The sequence below is a fragment of the Micromys minutus genome (genome assembly GCF_963924665.1).
Source record: "Micromys minutus genome assembly, chromosome: 1".
Lineage (NCBI taxonomy): Eukaryota > Metazoa > Chordata > Mammalia > Rodentia > Muridae > Micromys > Micromys minutus.
In genome coordinates, this window is record NC_137969.1 from 118883762 (window position 1) to 118906531 (window position 22770).

The 22770-nt window shown below is 44.6% G+C and overlaps 1 protein-coding gene across 2 annotated transcripts in view; it reads left to right on the forward strand.

The window, feature by feature from the left end:
• SLC22A23 (solute carrier family 22 member 23) overlaps positions 1 to 22770 on the forward strand; it is a 155524-nt gene that overhangs the window by 121261 nt on the left and 11493 nt on the right. The window contains exons 5-10 of one of the 2 annotated variants that reach the window (XM_080938682.1): positions 8827 to 8954; positions 14550 to 14652; positions 16699 to 16931; positions 18781 to 18813; positions 18936 to 18959; positions 19908 to 20031. In XM_080938682.1, the coding sequence (XP_080794808.1) occupies positions 8827 to 8954; positions 14550 to 14652; positions 16699 to 16931; positions 18781 to 18813; positions 18936 to 18959; positions 19908 to 20031 (645 nt within the window). The remainder of the gene's footprint in view (positions 1 to 8826; positions 8955 to 14549; positions 14653 to 16698; positions 16932 to 18780; positions 18814 to 18935; positions 18960 to 19907; positions 20032 to 22770) is intronic. The other variant, XM_080938683.1, reaches the window with a different exon arrangement.

Consider the following 22770-nt stretch of genomic DNA (forward strand, 5'->3'; position numbering starts at 1 on the left):
AGTCTTGTGACAGTGGGAAGGAGAGGGAGGCAGCCTACTGTGTGCAGCAGCTGCAGAAGAAACTAATACCAAGGGAGGTGGTGAGGAGAGAGAGCCTCAGGAGCAAGTGCCCGTAAAGAGATTTTAATGTTTAAATGTCTTCGTAGAAATACTATAGAAACTTATAAATGGCCTCAAACTAGATAGGTTCAGCTAAAAAATGCTAACAATTTCATTATATATAAAAATAGTAAATAATCTTAATTTGTAAATGTCACTGAAAACATTTTAAGCAGAATAATTTTTATAATTTTTTTGAATTTGTTTTTGTGGGGCAGGTTGGTTGGTTGTTTTTTAAATAGACTCTTGCTATATTGCCCAAGCTGGCCTCAGACACCTGAGCTCAAACAGTTCACCTAAATAGCGGGGGCAGTGGGTGTCCATTACCAAACAGCTGAAGGGTGCTCTTTGGAAGCCAGACTAAGCACTCACATTCCTGCAAGTGACATTCATCTTCCCAAGAACCCCTGAAGCTGTCACTATGGTAGCTTCCCAAGCAGATGGAGAAACTGAGGCACAAAGATACTCCTTGGCTTGCCAGAGATGCTTTGGCTGCTAGTTATGCTTAGTCCCATGATGTGATGCTCCTAGGTCCAGGAAATACATGGGTCATCAAAGGTAGCATATACTTGGCACAGAACTTGTCTCTCTCTCATCCTGGAAGATTCCATGATCCCTCTAACAATGACAAAAACATTTCTTCAAGTCATAAGGGTATTGCTACCTGTCCTAATAGGGGCACAATGAAAATCTGTTAAATGGATGAATTGTGCTGCTTGCTTCATAAAATGAGCTTAAAGGATGTGTAAGCGGATCAGTCTGCTTCTCTTCCCAATTGTGAGGAGCACAACACAATCCTCTATCAAAAACAATTGTATCTTAAAATATCACTTTATACAAAGAGATTCAATCACAAATAAACACAGTTGTAGGGTTCTCCGAACACACGGAACTCATCTGTATTAATAATTACTCACAGGGGAAAGGTTCTCCCTCACAGGAAAAGGGGAGAAATGAGTCACAGATGCTACAGTCTCTGGGAACATGAATAAGTACACAACAATCCTTTCACAAACTCCAGTGGCCATTTCACAATTGATTCAGGGGAGGGGGGTTTATCCCTTCAATCCCAGCGTGCAAAAGGCAGAGGTAGGTTGAGCTCTGTGAGTTCAAGATCAACCTGGTGTACAGAGAGTGTTTAAAACAGCCAGGGCTACACAAGGAAATACTGCCTCAAAAGAAAAAGAGGAAGAAAAGGAGGGGGAGGAAAGGCTTCAAAATTCTTAACCAAAAAAAAAAAAAAAAAAAAAAAAATCCTTCTTTCTTGGCACTCAGTGGCTAAGACTGCTCTTCCAGAGGATCGGGATTCAATTCCCAGCATCGATGTGGCAGCTCATGCCTATCTGTAACTACAAGATCTGACACTCTCGTGCAGACATACATATAGGCAAAATATCAGTGTAAAGTAAGAATATATTATTAAAAATCCTTCTTATCCCTACATTATCTAGACAATAGTACTAACAAAAGGCAAATGTGTACTGGTGGAAAGGGGTTTATTTCCTCAGTGCCTCTTATGTCGTCCTGACTCAAGTCTACTAACTGCCCCCAAACCTATGCTACAAGAAGCAATCCTAGTTAAATGCAATGGAACATGTTTTTGCATTCATACATACACACACACGGGGGGGGGGGGTAGGAAAGAATGTAATGGGGAGGAAATATGACCAATATATATGTGTGTGTGTTTATGTATATGTATATATATGTGTGTGTGTGTGTGTGTGTGCTTATGTAATTGTGAAAGAAGTAATTAAAAATACAGACCTAGAAATTCAAATGGTAGTGCATATTTCAATCATGAAAGTTGAATGAGCAGTTAAAAGTAAGCTGGAAATTTCTCAGCTGCTTTTCGGAACTTGCTGATCACACCGGCTGTTAGGAGCCCTTGAATGAGAAACTTCTTCATCTAAGCTTCTGAGTACAGAGCTGAGTACAATGAATCCATGAATCCCAGGGCTTATACATGTGCTTACAAGCAGAAGTAGCAGGAGGTCTGAGAAATAGGAAAGCATGGCCCTCTGACACCATGCAAGCACTATACCAGGGTGAGCCTCTGTCATCCCCAGGACAAGGACATGAGCCACAAATCATTTCACTGCTCTATCCCAGCAGCTGGTGCTATGGGAGGCCAGCTTGAGGGCCACTGCAGGCAGAGGGCGGTCAGGGTGAGCATGTGTTAGGTTTGAACTATCAGAGCCTGGCTCAAGTAAGGTAGATGGCCTGCCTCTGTAAATAGGTGGCAGATGCTAAGTGACTGCTGCACTGTATTGTCAGAGTCCATACAGATGGACAGAATGAGGTTTGGGGGACCTGTTAGACCAGTACCAAAAGAGCAGCAGTTTGGTCTCTCTCGACTAACTCAAATCAGGATAACTTTCCCTGGGAGCACAGTGATGATGAGGCATCTGCTAAGTGTGAGGACTAATCATGGCCATCAGGAGGCTCTCACAGGACAAGTGGATACTGTAGCTAAGATTCTGTCTGCCACCCTCATAGGCATAGGATTAGAAGCTGGGCTAAGGTCAGAAGGTGGTCCCTGGAACAGCTGTTTGGCTCATCCACAGCAAGCTGCAAACAGAGGTGCCAGGAAAATCTAATTAGATGCAGAAGTGGCAAAGTCATCTCTTCTGCCTCTTTCCCTCCTCACTCCCCATGACCCCCTTTCTTAGAACCGTGTGTATGCTACGGGAGCACTCAGCCACTGAGGGGCTCATCCCAGGTCCTTTATATTGTACAGTTTTAGATGAGGTCTTGCTAAATTATCCATCCTGACCAGGAACTCGCCATTCTAATCCAAGCTAGCCTGGAGCTTGCAGTCATCCTGCCGTGGCCTGGCAAGCACTGAGATTATAGGCCGCACCACTGCCTGTCAGAGCACTGCATTTCCTCTACGACTTGCAAAACGATGTCCAGCTCCCTGTACAGCATTGTCCCCTCCGTGCTCCGTGTGCCTTCTGGTGTCTGTGGCCTGATAATCAGTTCCACAGATACATTTTTGAAAGGAGGAGGAGTGAGAAAGTGGAGGATATTAACTCAGGCTCGTGGGTGGCTGAGCACCAGCTGCATGCAAGGTTATAGATTAAAGGTGTGTCTGAATAGGAGCCGAGTCCTAGGTCCTTATCTGTTGAAAACATGAACAGAGTAACATTGAGGGCTACGCCAATCCCTCTGCATGCAGGGTTGGTCCACTGTAAAAATGCTAATGTCAAAGACTTCATGTGCCTTACCTGAGCCCACAGCACTCCAAAAATATTATACATGAGGCTGATGTGCAGAGTATGGCTGAGCCTGGAACCCTATGAGATTCAGATAAAGGACTTGCTAAACATCACAGCAACTTTCTGATGAATTTCTACTATCGTTTTTCCATGGGATTATGGGGCCTCTGTTTGTGATGAGCACTGGGTACTTTTGAATAACTTCCAACTGTGTTTAATTCCATTCAGGTTTTTGAGTTTGCTGCTGTTTCTTTGTTTGCTTTGGGGACTCTCTAGAATTTTTTTTTTTTAAGATTCTAGTTGTGTTTATGTGCTTGAGTGTTTTGCCTGAATGTATATCTGTGCATCACATTCATGTAGTGGCCATAGGGGCCAGAAGAGGATGTTGGGTCTCCTGGAAGTGGAGTTACAGATGGTTGTTAACCACCATGTTGGTTAACTGAACCCTGGTCCTCTGGAAGAGTGGTCGTAACCACTGAGCTATCCTGCCAGCCCCTCTAGAATTTTTTTAACTGTCCCATACTTGACCATACCCAGAGAGTCAACAACTAGAGCTAGAGACATCTCTTTGAATCAGAAGTGCCCCAAGCCCCACCTCACTCATCTACAATGCACATGACCTTGTGTTCTCTCTGAGCTCAGCTTTGTGTCTTTCCTGTGTGCCTGCTTGGCAGAAGCTCCACACTGGGCTGGAGCATAGTTCAGTGGTGCAGCATGTGTTTAGTATGCTTTCCTTCCCAACAAAATAACTGCTTGTGGCCTAAAGTACGGCTCTTTGCCCTAATAACTCCAACTGTTTATTCTGTGAAAGATGTCACTGTTGAATCACAGGCTGGAAGGTATGTTTGTGTACATGGGTATTGCCCTAAAACTAAATACTTCACAATGCAAATAAAGACTTAAAGGTACAACTAATTTAATAAAGCATTAGCCATTTTATTTCCTTTATTTATGAGTAAATGTCCTAGTACAGTAAATTAAGCAGGACACACATGCTTTTTACTCAGAGAACTGCCCAACTGGCTTTTCACCAGAGTGTGTGTTTAATGAACTCTCTAACAAGCAGCCCAAGCCACTATTGGAATCAGTGTGGGGGTTCTTAAAAAGGTACCCATGCGTGGCTATCTTCGCTGCTGTGTGTGGACACTAGAAAGACTGAGTCAGTGAACACAGAAATGCATACCACAGTTACAGTACCACTGTTCACAACAGCAAGATACACAGTTGGCCTAGATGCCCATCAAAGGGTGAACTTATAGAGGATACATATACATACATACATACATACATATATACATACATACATACATACATATATATATATATATATATATATATATATATATATATATATGATGAGGTTTTAGCCATAAAAAGAATGAACTTATGACATTTGCAAAAATGTGGATAAAACTGGAAGTCATCATGATAAGTGAACTAAGCCAGACTCGGAAAGATGAAGACTGTGTATTTTCTCTCCTATGTAGAATCTGGATTCAAGAATAAGTATGTAAGGCATTCAAATAGAAAGAAACTCCTTGGGAAAAGAACTGAGGGGGGTGGGGTGAGAAGAAGGATGAAGAAATATGGTCAAATGTATAATGTATATTAATGTAAGTGTTATAGTGAAATCCGTTCTTTTGTATAGTGATGTATTAATGAACAACAACAAAACAACTGTCCAGATAGAAAACTTGTTGATGTTAGATTTTCCCACTGGACAAGAAAACAATTTATTGCTTTTAAACCTTAATGGCAAATGACCTGCCTCATAGTGCCATGCACCAGGTTTTATTTTTAAAAATAATTTAATCAGTTGTATGCCTTTATTACTACAAATTGAAATAACAAAATTTCCTTTGTTGCAAGTCGCTGAAAACAAGAAAAGCTCTAATTACTATCTTCTCATCAAATGACTCCAGATTTTGTTTATGCTCTTTCAAGTTACCATATTTCATCCCAGACTTGGGACCACTTCAGGGTCATCGTGCTTCTTTGAATCAGCTCAAGACATAAGAATATAAAGAACTCATTTGCAAGCATCCAAACTGCTCACGTTTCATGTAGAATACTGGTGAAAAGTTAGGAAGAGCTCCCAGTACCTCCTCCTCCCCAAAAAAGAATCACAAAAAAAAAAAAAAAAAAAAAAAAAAAAAAAAAAAAAAAAAAACCCTCAGGATCTCTCTGCACTGCCTGTGGTGTCCAGACCCCTCTCTGCCTGAGAAAATGCCTTTACTCTCTCCCAAAATTCTCTCACTTCTGTCCTGCCCCTGATGCTGACACTCTGGTGGAGGAGAAGGAGACTTGTTCCTTTCACTGATCTCACTGGACATGACTGTAACCTAGGAAGGAGCAAGCAGGCCTGGGCTTTGCTCGGCTGCACACCAGGAAGGAAGGGATAATGGGAACATGTTAGGATCCTGTTCCTACTGTCAAATCCTCGGTGGTCACTATCCTCTACCACACACATGCTGAGGGAACACAGGAAGAAGTTCCCTAAGCTGAACATCCCCATTCATCTTAAAGAAACAGCACGGGGTGGGTGGTAAGTGCCTGTAATCCTAGCTCTCAGGAGGCGGAGGCAGAAGGGTTTCTCTGAGTTCTAGTCAGGCATGGGCTGTTTCATTGGATCCTCTTGGGGGGAAAAAAAGGGCGATGAGGAAGGAAAAGAGGAGAGAGGGACAGAGAAGCAGAAAGCAAGACCCGCCAGGGAGACCATTTCATATCTTGATACAGTAAGTAGTATCATTTGGGAAGGACTCCACATAAAATGTCCATCTTTCTAAAACATTTATCCTGCTTTTAAAAATTACAGAGCTGTAGAGATGGTTGTTGGTTAAAAGCACTTACTGCTCTTACAGAGGGTACATGTTCAGTTCCAGCTTCCATATTAGGTAGCTCACAATAGCGTGTAGTTCCAGTTGCAGGGTATCTGATACCCTCTGGCCTCCACAGGCACCTGCATGTAAATGATGCAAATAAACTCACACAGGCAAATACATACACAAAAATACCAATAAATCATTTTAAAAATGTATTACTCTGGATGTGTGGGGAGGGCTCTTTCAGGAAGAACTGTTGCCAGTGAACTGACCACAGAACCTCCATGCCACCCCATCAGTGATCCATTTACGTAATTCTGTTCCATGGCTTCTTAGGATTGAGGTGCACTGTGGCCAGCTTTTATTTGGTTTGAATTCTTGAGACAGGGTCTCACTCTATATTGCAAGCTGGCCTTAAGTTTACTAGGTAAACTGATAGCCTTACATTCAAAGCAGTTCCTCTGTCTCAGCCTTCTGAGTAGTGGGATTATAGAAATGATCCTCCGTGCCTGGCTCTGTCAGGGCTCTTAAACTTTAGAACATTATTACAACTTACATGTATCCTGAGAAACTCTATCAAGTTCCTACCAGGTTCCAAACTGAACCAGGCTCCCAGGTCTTCTCATGAGCCACAACTCAGTTGTTTGACTTTGCATACATCTTAAAACCTCACTTCAGAGCATACACTCCAGGGCTTGTGGCCTTCTGTAACACCTGGGAGATCCTCATAAGAACAGTACTTCCCCAACATCGGCTGTCCAGATGGTTTGGCTGGTTGCTTTGCTGTGTCTAAGGTTAAGGAAGTGATATCTCAACTCATCCAGTCTGCCATTTGATGACTGAGTGTCCTGAGCTCTTAGATATTCTCTGCCTGAACTTTCCCAGATGTGAAATGAGTAATAGCGGTATGGCCCCATCAGAAGCTTGGCCTGGAAACTGGTCACTAGTCTGCTGATGGAAAGTGGTTTGCAGGTTTGCTTGCTGTGAGAGACAACTGTGAGGATGTTGTGAGTCCACCCATGTGTCCGGAGAGAGTACATTCCTAAATTCCCTTCACCCTGGACCTGTGGCTGCTGGTCCTTACATTCCACGCCATCAGTACCTCTGTATCCATGACAGCTCCTTCTTCACTTCTCTTCCTCTTCCCTCTCCTCCCTGTTCACCTGTCTCTTCCCATTTCAAACCCAGCCTACTTTTTTACCACCTCGAAGCTCCACCCACCCAGTATACCATTTCATATCCCATACCCTCCCTTTGGGTCCTGTCCCCACACACAGCACTCAGCACACTGAGATGAGCCAGCACTTCTACATTTTCTAAAACAGCTCCAGGAGCACTCTGCCTCTTCTTCCAGTCCTTCTCAGTTTCCCTGCCCCATCCTAAGTCATACATACTGACTTTAGTCTGTGTCACTCATTGAGTGTGTATATGTGCTTTACTTTGTCATATTTACAGAGGTTTCCCTTCATACGGCTTAAGATTGGGAGCATATCCATCAAATATAGACCTATGGCGATAATGCTCAGTTCACATCAGAAAAAAAAATCAACTTGGTGCCAGCAGGAGTCTGAGCTCAAGAGGTGCCCACACCTATTCCTTCAACTGTAGGATCATCATGCTGTAACCCAAGCCTACAAGCTTTGTAATCCTGAAATATCTTTAGGCAGAATATTGACTTAGAGCCTTCAGTTTAGCTATGGCTACTCTGGATAATGCAGTATCTCAGAGGCTTATCAACTTGGAAGCCACTGACCTTGTCCGCTGACTACAGCTCAGTCTCTACCTCTTGCTCTTAAGCCTGGGAAAAGAGGAAAAGTCTTCTCCTGAGGGTCAGGCTTCCCCTGGATTCATTGCTGTTGTTCTGGGAAATTCTGGGAACAAAGATGGCTGCTTCATGTGTATATCACAGGCCTCGGTTTGAACAAAATGACCTTACTCAAACACCATGGACATGATTTCATTCCCCGCTACGAACTTAGTGCCCATAAATATTGAGTACAAATGATGTTACTTTGATACCACCCCCAGTGTTGTATGTTTTAGGGTTTTACAGTCTGAAAAGTAACTTGCACTGTCAGATTAGCAAAGGGAAGGGGTGATCCTAACAGCAATCACTATAGTCACAGAAGTGCCAATACTGATACCAAAGTTAAACTGTAAGGTTTTAAATCCATATGAGGAAAAGTGAGTGTGTATGATCTACACTCAATAAATTAAGAAAAGACACCGCACCCAAATAAATCAGCAATGTGGAATTTAAGCCACAGGCATTGGTGTTTGCTCTATTATTTTATTATAAAGAAAAGATCTGATTTTTAAGATGTCACATTTTTGCTGATGGCATTTTGGGTGTTTTCATTTGTTCAAATTTTGTTATCCAAAATTAATTTTTAATAAATAAAGACCAGTAAACATTAGTTTTGGTTATTTTTTAAAATGCCTACAATTTGAAACAATTTTGTTATAGCTTTACATTTGGGAATGGAGGAACTGACACTCAGACCATAGCAATGTCCACTTTTTCCAGCTGCTAGTCCTGTTTGAAGACCCTCCTGAGCCAGCAAGGCAGGGGACATGTCATTACGGTAACATCCAACCAGAGTCCACCCTGACTTTCTGAATAACTCATGACTGAAACTAAACAGAACAGAAGCCATTCAGCCATTCCTCTTATGTCTTTAAAGGATTTTTCCTGAGTCTCTCCGATGGCTAATGGCTACCCAGCAGTTTGAGTCGGCAAAGAAGTTGATCCTGTACCTTACACAGAAGAACTGTGTGAGCCCTGAGAGTGACATTAAGGGAGTGATGCCAGGTAAATACAGTGCACTAGTCTGGGAACCCGAGGGATTCAGGGTAAGTATGATGCTCTGGAGCCTGAGGGATGCTTTTGTCCTGAATAACTATCCTGGCTAATGTTTGGTCTGTACTCCTGTGCCTAAGTGGTTCAGAAAGGTAACAGTGGCTGCTATAATCTGGGAGTGAAGATAAACTGAAATTCTCTCCATTTTCTGGGAGCTGGTTTCTTTCATAATCAAGTTGAACACACTATCATATTCCTTACAGCCCATAAAAAGCTAGAATCGGGATGATCTTTATCAGCTGTGTGGGCTTTGTGAAACCCAGGGCCTCCTCTCCCTGATGGCCTACTAGGTTTAAAGCCTTGGCTCGGGGTAAGGATGGTGTTCGTGACCTCTCTTCTTGAGTATGATCTTCAAAGGGCTGCCATTGTCTATTTATGGCCATGACCTATTTGTTGGTCAAGGGAAGAAATGGAAACATAAACTATTTTTGTGCTGTGGTTCAGATCCATAGAATTTTTGTGAATCAGGGCATCAGCAGAAGCTAAGTGGGGTTTTCAAGCTGGGAGCCCATAAATGGCACCAGGAAGTTCTTCACTGCCTGGTTCCTGAATCCTCCCTGACATGCCAAGATGCTGACCTTGTAGATATGAAAGAAACCCTAGGAACGTGCACTAGTAGTGAGCTCTGAAAGAGACTCTAATGCAAGGGACCTAGAGAGTCCTTTTGGAAAGCATGTTAGTCTTAAGACCTGTGTGCTTTGTAAAATCCCCTAAGAATGTGATGCATAGTGGGGGATGGGGGTGGCAGGGAGAAGGAGGGAGAGGGGATGAGAGAATGAAATGAATGGCTTGACTGTAACAAGAATCATTTCATAACCATTCGTTCAGTTACAGCAAAGACATTTATCAAGCCCCTGATAGCATGCAACACTATGGAGAACAAAGAAGGGGGAAGGCTAGACCTGAATCTTAAGGATCTCATGCATGGGGTACATACAGAGATGAAGTTCTCATTGTACACTTACTAGGAGGGGTGAAGCACTAGAGAGGGAGGGTGGAAGCTGCAGACGACTAAGCCAGCCTGGTTTTCAGGAAGATGTGCCATGCAGGAGAATGTACCTGGAGAGTGTGTGAGCCACCCCGATCTTGAGAGCTCTTGGCATCCAATGGGCTTCTTACTAAATGAAGATATGGGGGCACAACAAGAGTAGCATACCTACCTTTCCCTGTACCCAGAACACAAAGGCTGAGCCACAACCACTTGCTGAGTGAGATGTGCTCAACTAAGTCCTTTAAGCAGGCAGGAAAAGTCTGCTCAACTCTTCCTGAAAAGCTCTGAATCCTCTGGAATGAAGGATGCAAGCCATGGCTGGTCTTCTTGAAGAGTACTGAATGCTGGCCTTTCAGAGGGCCATCCTGTGTTCCCTTTCTCCGTAGCAGTGACAGTAAACAAGACAATATATAATATTCATGTGCCACTTCCTTTCTAAGTGATGTGCAAGGATCAACTCATTTGTAATGTAGCATCCTATATGTGGTGGGTACATGGGCGTATTTCTTCACTGCAGTGCATTTACAGGGGTGCCCAGGTGTTCCTTGTTTACAGACGAGGTAACTATGTCAGGAGGGCTAGGCTGCTTTGCCAGAAATCAGTTAGCTACTAAGTACTAGTGGAATAGAATTGAACCCGAGAAGTTTAATTGAAGCACCTTTACTGGCTGCTGAGTAGGGGGTGAGGACTATGAGACATGTGGGAAAGGGTGCTGTCAAGGAACATTTGGGGCCAGGACTGCCTGGTGTGGACCATCACATGGCTTCCCTCCAGTAAGCTTCTGTTAAGTCTTGTCCATTTGCTGCTGGCCTCCTAATTAAACCACCACACTCCTCTTCTTTCAGGTTAAAACATGATCTGGGAGAAGCTTGTTTTCTTAGTCTTACACTGACTCATGTCCCTGTTTTTGGAAAGTGATATTAGCTTGCCTCCACTCCCATTTCTTTGCTTGTGAGTTTGGTTGGTGTTTACTTCTCTTCTGTGTCCCAGACTTGGGGCCAAGCAAGAGGTGACTTGAACCCCTTGGTGACTAACAAAGAAGAGAAAGGCTTCACTCTTAACCAGGATGTGTCAGCATTAGTTTAGTCCTTGTGGGATACTTATTCACCCTGGCTCTCTGTGCCTCCCCACTATCAAATGCATTTAGACAACAGTATGCAAAACTGTCCGGCGCTTGGGGAAATCTATCTTCTCTGAGATTTCCAGCTTCCTTAACTCAGAATTGCCTCTCCACCATGATCATCAAGCTCCTGGGCTATTACCCGCTTCTCAGGCATACCCAACTGCTCTGTCTTCCCCTCCTCCACCGGCAGCCCAAGAACAAGTACAGACACGTCATCACCTGCTCAGGGCCTAAAGGAAGGCCCCCACACCTTACATATAGATTTAGAAACCCTACCTAATGTCTACCTCCCCCAGGCCTCTGGTCTGTGTTGGACCCCATGTTCTTCCTCCCCATAGGCCTCACCTCAGAAAAGTCCCATTCTTTCAGACCCATCCTCCCATCCTCAAGGCTAGCTCCTCAAGCCCAGCTTAGCTGGCATACTCTGAACAGCTGCACCCCTGTCTCAGCTGCTAACAGGAGTTTCTCAGTATTAACTTCTACACCACAGAGTCTCTGCTGCAGAGCCCAGGCTGTACCTCAAAGGAGACCCATGCCAGCAGCATGTCATGAATATTCATGACTTACAGGAATCCAGTGCTCCAATAGCAAAGAAGAGACAGGACTGTTCCTTAGGGTGTCTCCCAGAAAAGTGCCTTAGGCTGGGATGTTATAGTGAATGAGGGGCCTCATGCCTGTTGAAGCATGCTAGTCTTGAACTTAGGCTAAAAAAAACCCTGATCTCCCAATACTTTTCATTTCTATTCTTTTAACGCTGTTTTCAGTTTTTATTTGAACATAAGTGATAGCCTTAGCGACGTTTATGTCCAAATTAGACATTTGGGTGTGTTCCCAAGTGTCCTACTCACAGTGTCATGATATGCCAAGCACGGCAGCTCTCCTTCCCAGGCCTGACTTGAAGACTTACAGTGGCTGTAAAGACACTGCTGCTTCTGTGTTGCCTGTAGCCCACAGAAAAGGAAGGCCAACTAGCCTTCCGAAGCCTGCTTAGCCTCTTGCTTTCAGTGATAGTGAGAGTCATCAAGAGACACAGGATAAAGACTGGAAGACCTAAGGAAACATCCTGAGAATGTGTCATTCTTCTCAAAGCCTCATGGTGGATGGGAACTTCAGTTCACCCTGTTTTATAAGTGGACAGTGAGGCCTGAAGAGGTTAAGCAGTGAGTTAATAACTAGAGTAATTGTGACAATATGATTTATGAATTTCTCATTTCTGGAATTTCCCATTTAATATTTTAAGACCAGAGATAGCCTTAGGAAGCTGAGACCTTGGACTGGAGAGATGGCTCAGCGGTTAAGAGCAATGACTGTTCTTCCAGAGGTCCTGAGTTCAAACCCCAGCAACTACATGGTGGCTCACAACCATCTGTAATGAGATCTGATGCCCTCTTCTGGTGTGTCTTAAGATAGCTACAGTGTACTCATATATAATAAATGAATAAATCGTAAAGAAAATATAAGAAAGAAAGCTGAGACCTCCCTTCCTATGGGCAGCTTTTTCAAGGAGGTTAAGAACACAGAACTGAGCTTCTTCCCAAGCTAGGGGAGCCTCACTGCTCCCAGACCTAGGGCACTGACCACAGGAGTCAAGGAAATGTGGGGCAGAGCTACACACACCTGATTTGCCAACATCAAGTCTGCCTTGGTTGACATTCTGACAGCACTGAGCCTATGCTCCTGTCTTACCAGCTGCCTGGGAACTGTTTGCTTTTATTTCCTAATGAAAAACGTTTGGGGCAGTTCCTAGGTTTCCACTCAATAGCTAGAGAGACAAGAAAGCTCCTTATTTCCAGTGACCTCACAGGGTCTCAAAAGTTAGCTAATGCTTCCTACAATTTGGAATGTGTGGGTTTCATCCCAAAGGCAACACATAAAGCAGCAGAAGTTGATGTTGTTGATGATAGGCCAGTGGTAGGAGTAACAGAGACCCTGACGAAATATCAATTGTGCTGGAAAAGTTAATTTAATTCCCTTTAGGATAATACAGTTATAGCTGTAGACTACAATCAAGCTGTAGAATACTTGTAGTCTAAGACTACAAGACTTAGACTAGGCTCTAGAGTTTGATGTTATTTTAAAAAAACAAAACGAAACCTTCAGATCACAATACAATTGCTATAGCTTCTTTCACATACTATTTCATCCACAATAATACATTAGCAGTTACAAACAGACCCCCAGGCTCCGAAGACTTCCTCTGTCCCTATTCCCACAGGCATTTTAAATTTTTTAAATGTCTTATTTTGGAACTACTCCATGTATACAGGAAAGTTAAGACAGTATAGAACTTGTCTTTACTCCTGACTCAGTATCCCTCCATTGCTAATGTCTAATGTTACCACGACACATTTGTCAAAACTAAGAAACTGGACATGAGTATAGACTGTTGTTAACCAAGAGCCAGACGCTATTCGGTGTTCCTGCTCTCTGTGGCTGGCCCCTCGTGCTCCAGGATTCTGTCCGGGTGTGCAGTTTGCCATTACCTTGCCATTGTCTTTGGTCTTGACAGTTGCTCAGTCTTTCCTTGTTTTCATGACCTCAACAGTATTAAGGGCACTGGCTCCTTGTTGACTCTAGGAAGCATCCCTTCTGTTTTAGTTTCTAAAGAGGGGAAGACTCCATGAGGACATGCCAGCTAGCAGAAAGATGGGCTCAGAGGCTGAGTACTGCTCTTGGGTAGCAGCCCCACAGCATCTTCCTCTGGGAGTGTTTCCCATGTTCTGATCTTCCCTGTTATATTGCCAGACCAGCTCTCGGACTTGAATAAATCCCACTGAGCTTAGGAGACATTCCCCATTCCCCAAAGAATTTCAACTGCTATCTGAAGTATGCACAACTTGAGTTGTGTGTGTGTGTGTGTGTGTGTGTGTGTGTGTGTGTGTGTGTGTGTGTGTATGTGTGCACTCATAATACTTCACATCCTCTAAGGACAGTTGTTGGTAGTTTCAATCCTAAGACATTCCATCCCCCTAAGATTAAGGTACATATGAACCTGTAGTTTTGCAGGCTTCTGAGTTGTGAGTGACATAAGTAGATTCAGTTTCTAGCAGAAAGAAGTCACTTTCTGTATGCAGGACCTAATTTAGGCCTCAGTGACCTAGACTCTCATCCTGGAGTGATGTGACCAGGAAAAGTGAGTGGAGTTTGTCTGTGTGCCTTGTCTGGTTCTTTATAAACAGAGCTTAGAAAGAAATGCACGCTGTCGATGAAATGCATACTGACAGTATTGTCTTTCAGTCCTGGTGGGAAAATCTGTCTGATGAGTTAGTCTCATGAACACATTTCCAGCTAGAAAGCCTAGACTCTTCCCCCTGGCTTAAAGGCTAACAGCTTTCTCCTCTCTACATGGTCCTGGTTTGGGAAACCAAGGCTGTGTTTTAGCTGTGTCTGGAGCCTTCCATCCTACTTGGGCTCATGAGTCTGTCTCTTACAGAGCTAGAGAAGGAGCTTTCACGGAGGCCCAAGAAGGTGTGCATCGTGAAGGTGGTGGGAACAAGGAACCTGTGGAAAAACATCGTCGTCCTATGTGTGAACTCGTAAGTCATGGGAAACACGGGTGGTTAGATCCAGATGGACCCTCATCCCGCCCCTGGATAAACTCTGAATTCCAATTGCCCTGTGCCCACTTGTGTCAGTCTGTTTCTATAAAAGAGGCCCCAGAAGTATCTGGGGATGTTTGAAGGCTGGCAGGACCCAGATATCTACCACTTCATCAAGAAGCGTTAGACAGCCAGCACTGAGCATTGCCCCTGCCAGTATCCTGCATGGTTCAAGAGCTCCTAGGGCTTTGAGCATAAAGGAGGCCAGGAGGCCTGGTGAAGTCCTGCACACACCCATATCTGCAGAAACAATACCCTCCCTTCCTCGCTACAAATTTTATAAAAGTGATTCTGATGGTCTCCTTCATCCTAGTTCCAGGAACTCTGAAAAAGTGGCCTTATCTTGTGCCTCTTATACTGGGAGAAGTTCTCAAGGTTGGGGTTCCTGGCAGTATATAGAGAGAGGGCGGCTTGATTCCAAGGGCCTTCGCACAGGCTCCAAAGAGCTGTTCTCCTTACACGTAAGCAGCCCAGGCTACCTGACTAGCCTGCCTGCTCAGAGGGCAGCTGCAGTCAAGGACATGTTGTCTAGTGCAGAGCAGGAGCAGAGGCTCCCTCAGGAGGCCCCTCCCACAGCTTCACCTGCCTGCTGGGTGTGGGGCTCAAGTAGTCTCGTGGTAGCCCCAGTCCCAGGGCTGGGTGTGTATCTGGAAGTCTTACATCACAACTCCACAGCCTCATCCTCCCCAACTCCACAAAGCGGATCTTTAGGAAGAGGTCATCTGGGAGGAGAGATTTAGACGTTTGTGTGTCTGTGAAAGGTTTCAGGGCTGCCTTCAAGTAGGTAGGCTAGAGATACAGCCTCCCAATCTTTACAGTTCTCCTGTTAGAACAGCTTGGTGAAATCAACAACTCTGAGGTGCCCAGTTCAATTTCACTTTTGAGGTACAAAGGTTTCACTATCCATTAATAGCAGAGTGAAGATCTGATCGAGGTCAGACCCAAAGTACTTTCTTCCCAAGACAGATTGGGGGTAGACCCTGAGCCCTCAGGCCTCTCCTTCCTACCAGCTCTGGCACAGCTCTGGTAATCACTCCACTGTCCAATCCCAGGGAGGGGCTAGCTAGCTAGCAATGTTCATATCAATAGAACGACTTTGTAAACTTTTATATTGGAAAAAAAATCACAAAATCAGGCATAAATAAGATGAGTTTTCAGTTTCATGATTCCTGTGGGGCAAAGGGATGAACACTTCTATTTTGTAATCACCTGTTGTAGTCGGAGTTCATTTCTCTGAGTACAAAAAGCAATCACTGTGAGGTAGCACCTCGCCAGGAAGGAAGGAGGTTTATGTGGGATCCCAGGAAACCGAAACACTGAATCTATGGCTAGACTATAAAACAGTTGCTCAGAAGAACTGGGCTCTTTATAGAGGATAGTAATGCAGCATGTCCAGCTGACAGAAGGTAGATTCCTTCTGCAAGGGGCTGGGCCTGTTGCTACTAACTTAGTGCTTCCTCATTCATATGCTCATATAGGGTAGCAAGGAAATGGACCTAGTGTCTTCATTTGGCCTGGCATCTGCCTGGTTTTTCCTCCTGGCCTGGTTGCATGAAGCCAGTGTGAATAAATGAGTAGTTTTCTAGATGGATCCCAATTTTTAGCACCTGAGTACTCAGAAAAAGAAGCAGAAACCCCAACAGGCAATGTGACTTGGAGGCAGTCACCAACCAACCAACCAAGATATGCCCTGTATCTGATGCTGGTCTGTTAAGTGGATATAGCCATGTTCTTGTGCTGACATTACAGTAAATTAGCACACAGAAGGTGCTTTGTCCTACACCCTTGGTGAACAAAGAACCTCAAGGATGTTTCTCTGATGTTTCTTGGCATTTAACTCTCTCTCAAGTCCACATGTAGTCACAGCATGGTTTGCTCTCAGGTGTCAAATGCTTCTGTGTCTCTTGCTCATCCATAGGAGACCAGGCAGCCTCTTATCTCAGGGCATGCTGCGCAGCTTCTCAGTGTGTTTGTCTCCTGCAGGCTGACAGGGTACGGGATCCACCACTGCTTTGCAAGAAGCATGATGGGCCACGAGGTGAAGGTGCCGCTCCTGGAGAACTTCTACGCTGACTACTATACCATGGCCAGCATTGCACTGGCCTCCTGCCTAGCCATGTGTCTGGTAGTCAGGTTCCTCGGGCGCAGGGGAGGGCTGCTGCTGTTCATGATCCTCACTGCCCTGGCCTCACTTCTACAGCTTGGGCTCCTCAACTGTGAGTAAGATGGAAAAGGGAGGCAAGGCAAGAATACTGGGGAAGGGGAGCTACCAGAGAACTTGGCAGGCATGGCAGCTTTCTATTTCTGCAACAAAATACCTGAGACAATCAACTTAAAGAGAAGAAAGGTTTGTTTGGCTTACAGATTTGGAGTTTTCAGGCAGTCCATGGTTTGTTGACCCACTGGAGCCTGTAGCAGGACAACACATGATGAAAGGAATGTATAGCAGGGGAATCCATTCACTTTGTGGCGTGTAAAAACAAGAGAATAAAGGGAGCTGGAGTGCTAATGTCCCCTTTGAGAGCATACCTCCAAGTGCATGGCTCTGTGCCCATGAGTCTCCACTTCCTAAAGGTCTGCTTCCCTGTACTGCTGTGGGTGGAGACCAAGCCTTCAACATATGGCCTTTGGGAGACTTTAAAGATCAAAACTATAATAGAACAGATAGATGAGACTTGAGAAAAGTTTTCTGTGACCTGAGTGGTCATTCTGAAATCAATAGCCACAAGAACTTGTTCCAGGAAGAATGGAATTTTAGAAGAACATCTTGTCCTCTGACCCTGAGAACTGCTAGGCTTCTCCTCTTCCTCCTACCCACAGACTATAGACTCCTATGGCCCCAAATAAGAACTCTCTGGATGTACTGTAACTCCCCATCATGCCAAGCCTGAATGTCTCTGTAAACATGGTTTCACTATGGGCAGACCATTCATGTACTTCTCACATAAGGAGAACAGATGTGTCCTTCTACAGAAATAGGGAGAAAGTCTGGACATTCTTATGTGGGACACAGTTTTTCTATTGACGTTCCCAAATGTTTTACTTATCAAATTATTCTGTAAATGTCACATGTCAACTTAACACAAATCTAGAGAGCCCATTTACTCCTCTGTTAGCCTCTGCACAATCTTCATAAACAAACACTCACCTATGTACAAGAAAATCCCACTCCCTCCTCTCCACCTGCCCAGAGCACAGTGCAGACCACTGGCATCTTCTCATGCCAGACCCCTTCCCTGGGATGGGCTCATAACACTGCTGGGAAATGGGTGCCATTGGACCCCCTCTTTGGAGGAAAGCTTACCCCAGCTACAGAGTAAGACTTACCTACTGTCCCTTGTACCACGAGTCATAACAGCCTTGCTACAGACTGAGTTATAGAAGAGCCAGTTTCAAAAGCAGATGGTTTTCCTAACTTAAGCATGTCCTTATGTATCTGCACCATCCTAGGCAATAACCAAAATAAAAAGTTAGTATCTGTTCTCTGTCACCTTGGGTGGACACTGTCTAGCTAACCTTTTCGAAAGCTTCTGTCCAACTATGCGTAGACCATTCATGTGCTTCTCACACATGATGAGTTGAGACAGATGTGGCAGGGTACCTCAGCTCCCAGGATGTCCCACTTGCCCTTTTTGGTATTGAACAGGAATGCCACAGGAACTTTGGTCAGAGGACTGTGAAGAGTTGGGTTTGGGGAAGCATAAATGTGGCCTGACAGGCCTGCTCACAGAGTGCAGTACCCCTGGCATGGACCAAGAGTACCACTTGAATAACTTTCTATGCAGAGAAGCTCCATTTAGGTCTGCTTGGAACCTCTCTGCAGAATTGTGTTATCTCCCAGACTCCATGGCACATAGGGCCTTAGCCCTCTCTTCAAACAAAAAGGTCTTTGTTTAGTCCAGTGTGAATTCTACTGCCCAAGCAGCCAGCACCAACTCAGACTTAAAGGAAAGTTCCATTAGAAACAAGTCATATGGGAATACTTGGCAGCTGCCCTGTATCTAACAACCTCTCTCCCATTCTTGTAACCCTGTGCATGTGTGTACATCCATCTCATGGTTCCAGTGATCGGCAAATACAGCCAGCATCCAGACTCAGGTGAGTACTGAACACTTTTCCTTGTGCTTCCTTGATTTTTATTACATCCACCCAAGAGTTGCCACAAGGACTTACCAACCGGTTTCTGTTTTCTCTCTCTCTTCTACTCTTTGCCCTTCAAGAATTGCAGCTGAAGTTGGCCGTAGGTTGGACACTATAAGCATATATTTGTATTCTCTATCCCCATCTTGTGCTAGAGAAAGCAACTTGTGTCTCCCTGGTTTTCTGCAGCTTGGCATGCATGCCCTCCCAGTCCCCTGATCCAGCACCAGTGCTGTTTGTCCTTGGACAGTAGCTAGTCAGGATGAGAAGGCAGGAGGGTTGGGCCTTGGTTGTCTGCGCTATAGGAAGAGCCATTATCTCCTCAGGACTCATGCAAGCTTGCTGCTCTCCAACTGGAGAACAGCAGAGGTGCTGCCCTACCCCTCATGCTGCTATGAAACCTGCTTGCCCCAACCAAAGCCATGCCACCAGTACCCATGACAGCACTTGTCGTCCATGCAGCCCTGAGGGAAACTGAGCTGAGCTAAGAAGCACAGCCCCCATGCATGCCAAACACTGTGTGCAGTATTGCCTCATGCTAGCTAGGGTCCAGTACCACCTGTAGGCATAGAGACTGCTGAGTGCTTTCCCTCCCTCGGGGGCCCATGAATTATTCCATTTGTGTCATGTGTGGTTTTATATCAGCATTGACTCTAAATTGGGTGGGTCCGCCCTGAAGTTGCAATCTGGAATCCAGGGCAGATAGTGAGCACCTTAACACTGTGGCAATGGGTGCACCTTAACCTGCCTAGCATAGCTTCTGGCTGAGGAATTCTACAGGCCACTGTGAGCTCAGCCTTGGTGTCCAAGGCACTAACAGATGCCAACAGAAGAATGCTTAAAGGGCTCCAAGCTCCTCAGCCTAGAGGACTGCCCACCCAGAGGCACTGCATGCCCAACTGTATTGGGAACTGGTCACTGGGGAGGAGGGGGCTCCCGGAATATCCTAGGCTTCCCTTCCCCCATCCTTGTTCCAGCTCACCCCTTGCCTGGCTTCTGCTCTCATCCTCTTTCTTCTACCTCATGGTTCCTTTCTTTGTACTCTCCTCCAGGGATGAGTGACAGCGTCAAGGACAAGTTCTCCATCGCGTTTTCTATCGTGGGAATGTTTGCATCCCATGCGGTGGGGAGCCTCAGTGTGTTCTTCTGTGCAGAGATCACCCCCACAGTGATAAGGTGGGTAATGGGGTAATGTGAGACCTTATTCTCAGATCTCTAGATTCACACTTGTCTAGAGGGGCCTGTGTGTAAGAAACTGTCCTCAGTTCTGCCCCACTTTGGCTGCTGAGCCAGGGTATGGTGTGCCATGCAGGGCATGATGGCTGGCTGACTCATAGTCTGATGATCAGTTCCACCCTGACTCTCAAGATCAGGTGGGAACGTAACCCTAGGTCCCGCCAAGATAGTTACCAGAGGCATGAAGACAGCTGCTTAAGGTTCAAGAAACATGTCAGGGAATAGAAAGATAAGTAAATGCCAGGGTCTCCTGAGAGATTCGGGAACAAGCAATTAAAAAAAAAAAGGGTATACATGCCCCCTATAACCCTAGATTCTCAGGAGGCTAAGGCAGAAGGGTAGAAACTTCTAAGCCAGAATGGCCTACACAATGAGACCCCATTTTAACAAAACAGTGAGGGCAGCAGATATAGTTCAGTTGTTTGTCTAACATGCACAAAGCCCTGGGTTCAATCCCTAGCACTCCATAAACTGGATGTGTTGGTATACATGCCTGGAATCCCAGCACCAGGGAGGTAGAAACAGAAGGCTCAGAGAAATCCAAGGTCATCCTAGGCTATAACAAAAAATGTTAGAAAAATACACCGTTAGACAGAACCTTTTTTCTTCCTGGCCGAAGAAGCTGACCACTAATCCAAAATTGTGCCAATGATTTAGTTAATAAAAAACAAAAAACAACAAGGTAAGTGAGACAGCACAACCCCACACCTGGTAGAACTTTGTCTTTCCCTCATACCTTCCTAAGAGGTCTTAAGTGTTTGTAAAATAAGATTGTTGTCCCTGAAGGGTGGCACAGCATTTAATACCACTGTGGTTGTATTATACTAAAAATTCTAATATTTGAAAGAGCATCACTTAACTGTGTCCCCTCTACCTAACACGGGTTGAATGTCCCTAACTGAAAACCTGACATCTAAAATGTTCCCAATCCCAACATGGTTTGTTTGTTTTGACATGGCAGCAAAAAATTTTATACTGTGAGATTCTGTTTCATGCACAAAATTATTTTAAATATTATATTAAAATGCCCTTCAAGTTCCACAGGCCATATATAAGATGCAAACAAATCTGTGTTTAAATTTAGATCTCCTCCCTCTCTAAGATATCTCATGATGTATATGCAAATATTTCAGATTCAAAGGTGCAAAATCTAGAAGCATTTTGAGTTAGATACCTCACCTGCACTTGGCATCTGTTACTTACTGAAGAGCTGGCTGCGCTTCATGTCACGCTGAGGTCCTCATTGGAATACCATTAGCATTTCTAGTGCACATGCATTTTTGAAATTGTGAGTGTGGGCAGTTATTCAGCTGTAAGCTGAAACCCAGAAGTCAGCGTGATGACACCCTTCAGAAGAACAAGGAGACATTCCAGTTCAGATGGGACTCAGAGAGACTAATTATTTTAGGCCCTCTGGTGCTGGGAGGACTCAGGGGCAGGTATGCACGTCTGTGGATTTCCCTCCTGGCTGACAACCGAATTTTCTCATGACCTCGTTCTGACTCATTCTCTTGAATTTTTACAATACAAGCCGAGGCTGCTGGTTATTGTTCCCTGCAATAAAATATCTGGTCATTGTATATATAAGAAAAAGCAGTTAGACGTCTAGTAAACCCTCTAGTTCCCTGCCTTCTGCTTCAGCCAAGGCCAGGTGGACCAGAAGCTCCTTTTGTGCCTACAATTGCAAAACACTAAAGGAGTGTAGCACTTACTCTTTTCCCATCAGTTTATAAATCGGTTTATAAATCCCCTCCTTTATAAAAGAATCCACAAAGACAATTTCTCAGCTGGAGTGCAAGTCTCTACTAGTCCTGGGTTTCTCATAGTCACTGACAATGACTGCATGACTCTGGGAGGGGACCCCTTAACTCTGGCCTCCCTGTCAGTGTGCTTAGCAACCTAGAGTGGAAGAAATATGATATCCTTTTCCTGTTTGATGCAAATCTGGAAAAAATATTAAGGGATAAAATTTGAACAAATACATTCTAAAGTCCACCTTGCCAAGATGACAAACTAGAAAAATATTTGGCCCTTGGTGATGTTTTGTACCTGCGGTGGGTGAAAGGAAATTGTAGCCACTTCCAAGCCAGGCTGGAAGAGTCTCCATGGGAACTCTTCCCACTGGGGGTTTGTGCAGCTTTTTCTTGCAAATAAACCTGTGAAGAATTCCCATGAGAGTCCCAAGATAAACATGCAGCTTCTCTACTTCCCACTCACACAGAAACACTCAAGATGATTGAAGGTGGGGTCCAGGGCTTTCTCTTTCTTAGGAAAGTCTTACTCTTTTCTACAACACTATGTTGAAGGGAAACATTTTGAGGTAAGAACAACAGTGTTCTTACTCAATTGTATTTCTATTACTGTGATAAAATACCATGACCAAAAAGCAAGATGGGGAGGAAAGGCTTTATTTGCTTATGCTTCCATATCACTGTTCATCAGCAATGGAAGTCAGGACAAGAACTCAAACAGTAGGAAAGGGGAAGTAGAAGCTGATGCAGAGGCCATTAAGGGGTGCTGCTTACTGGCTTGCTCCTCATAGCATAGAATTCAGGCCCACCAACCCAGGACAGCACCACCCACAATGGGCAGAGCTCTCCCCCATCAGTCACTAATTAAGAAAATGCCTACAGCCTGATCTTTTTTTTTCTTACAACTTTATTTAAAAGAGAGAGATAC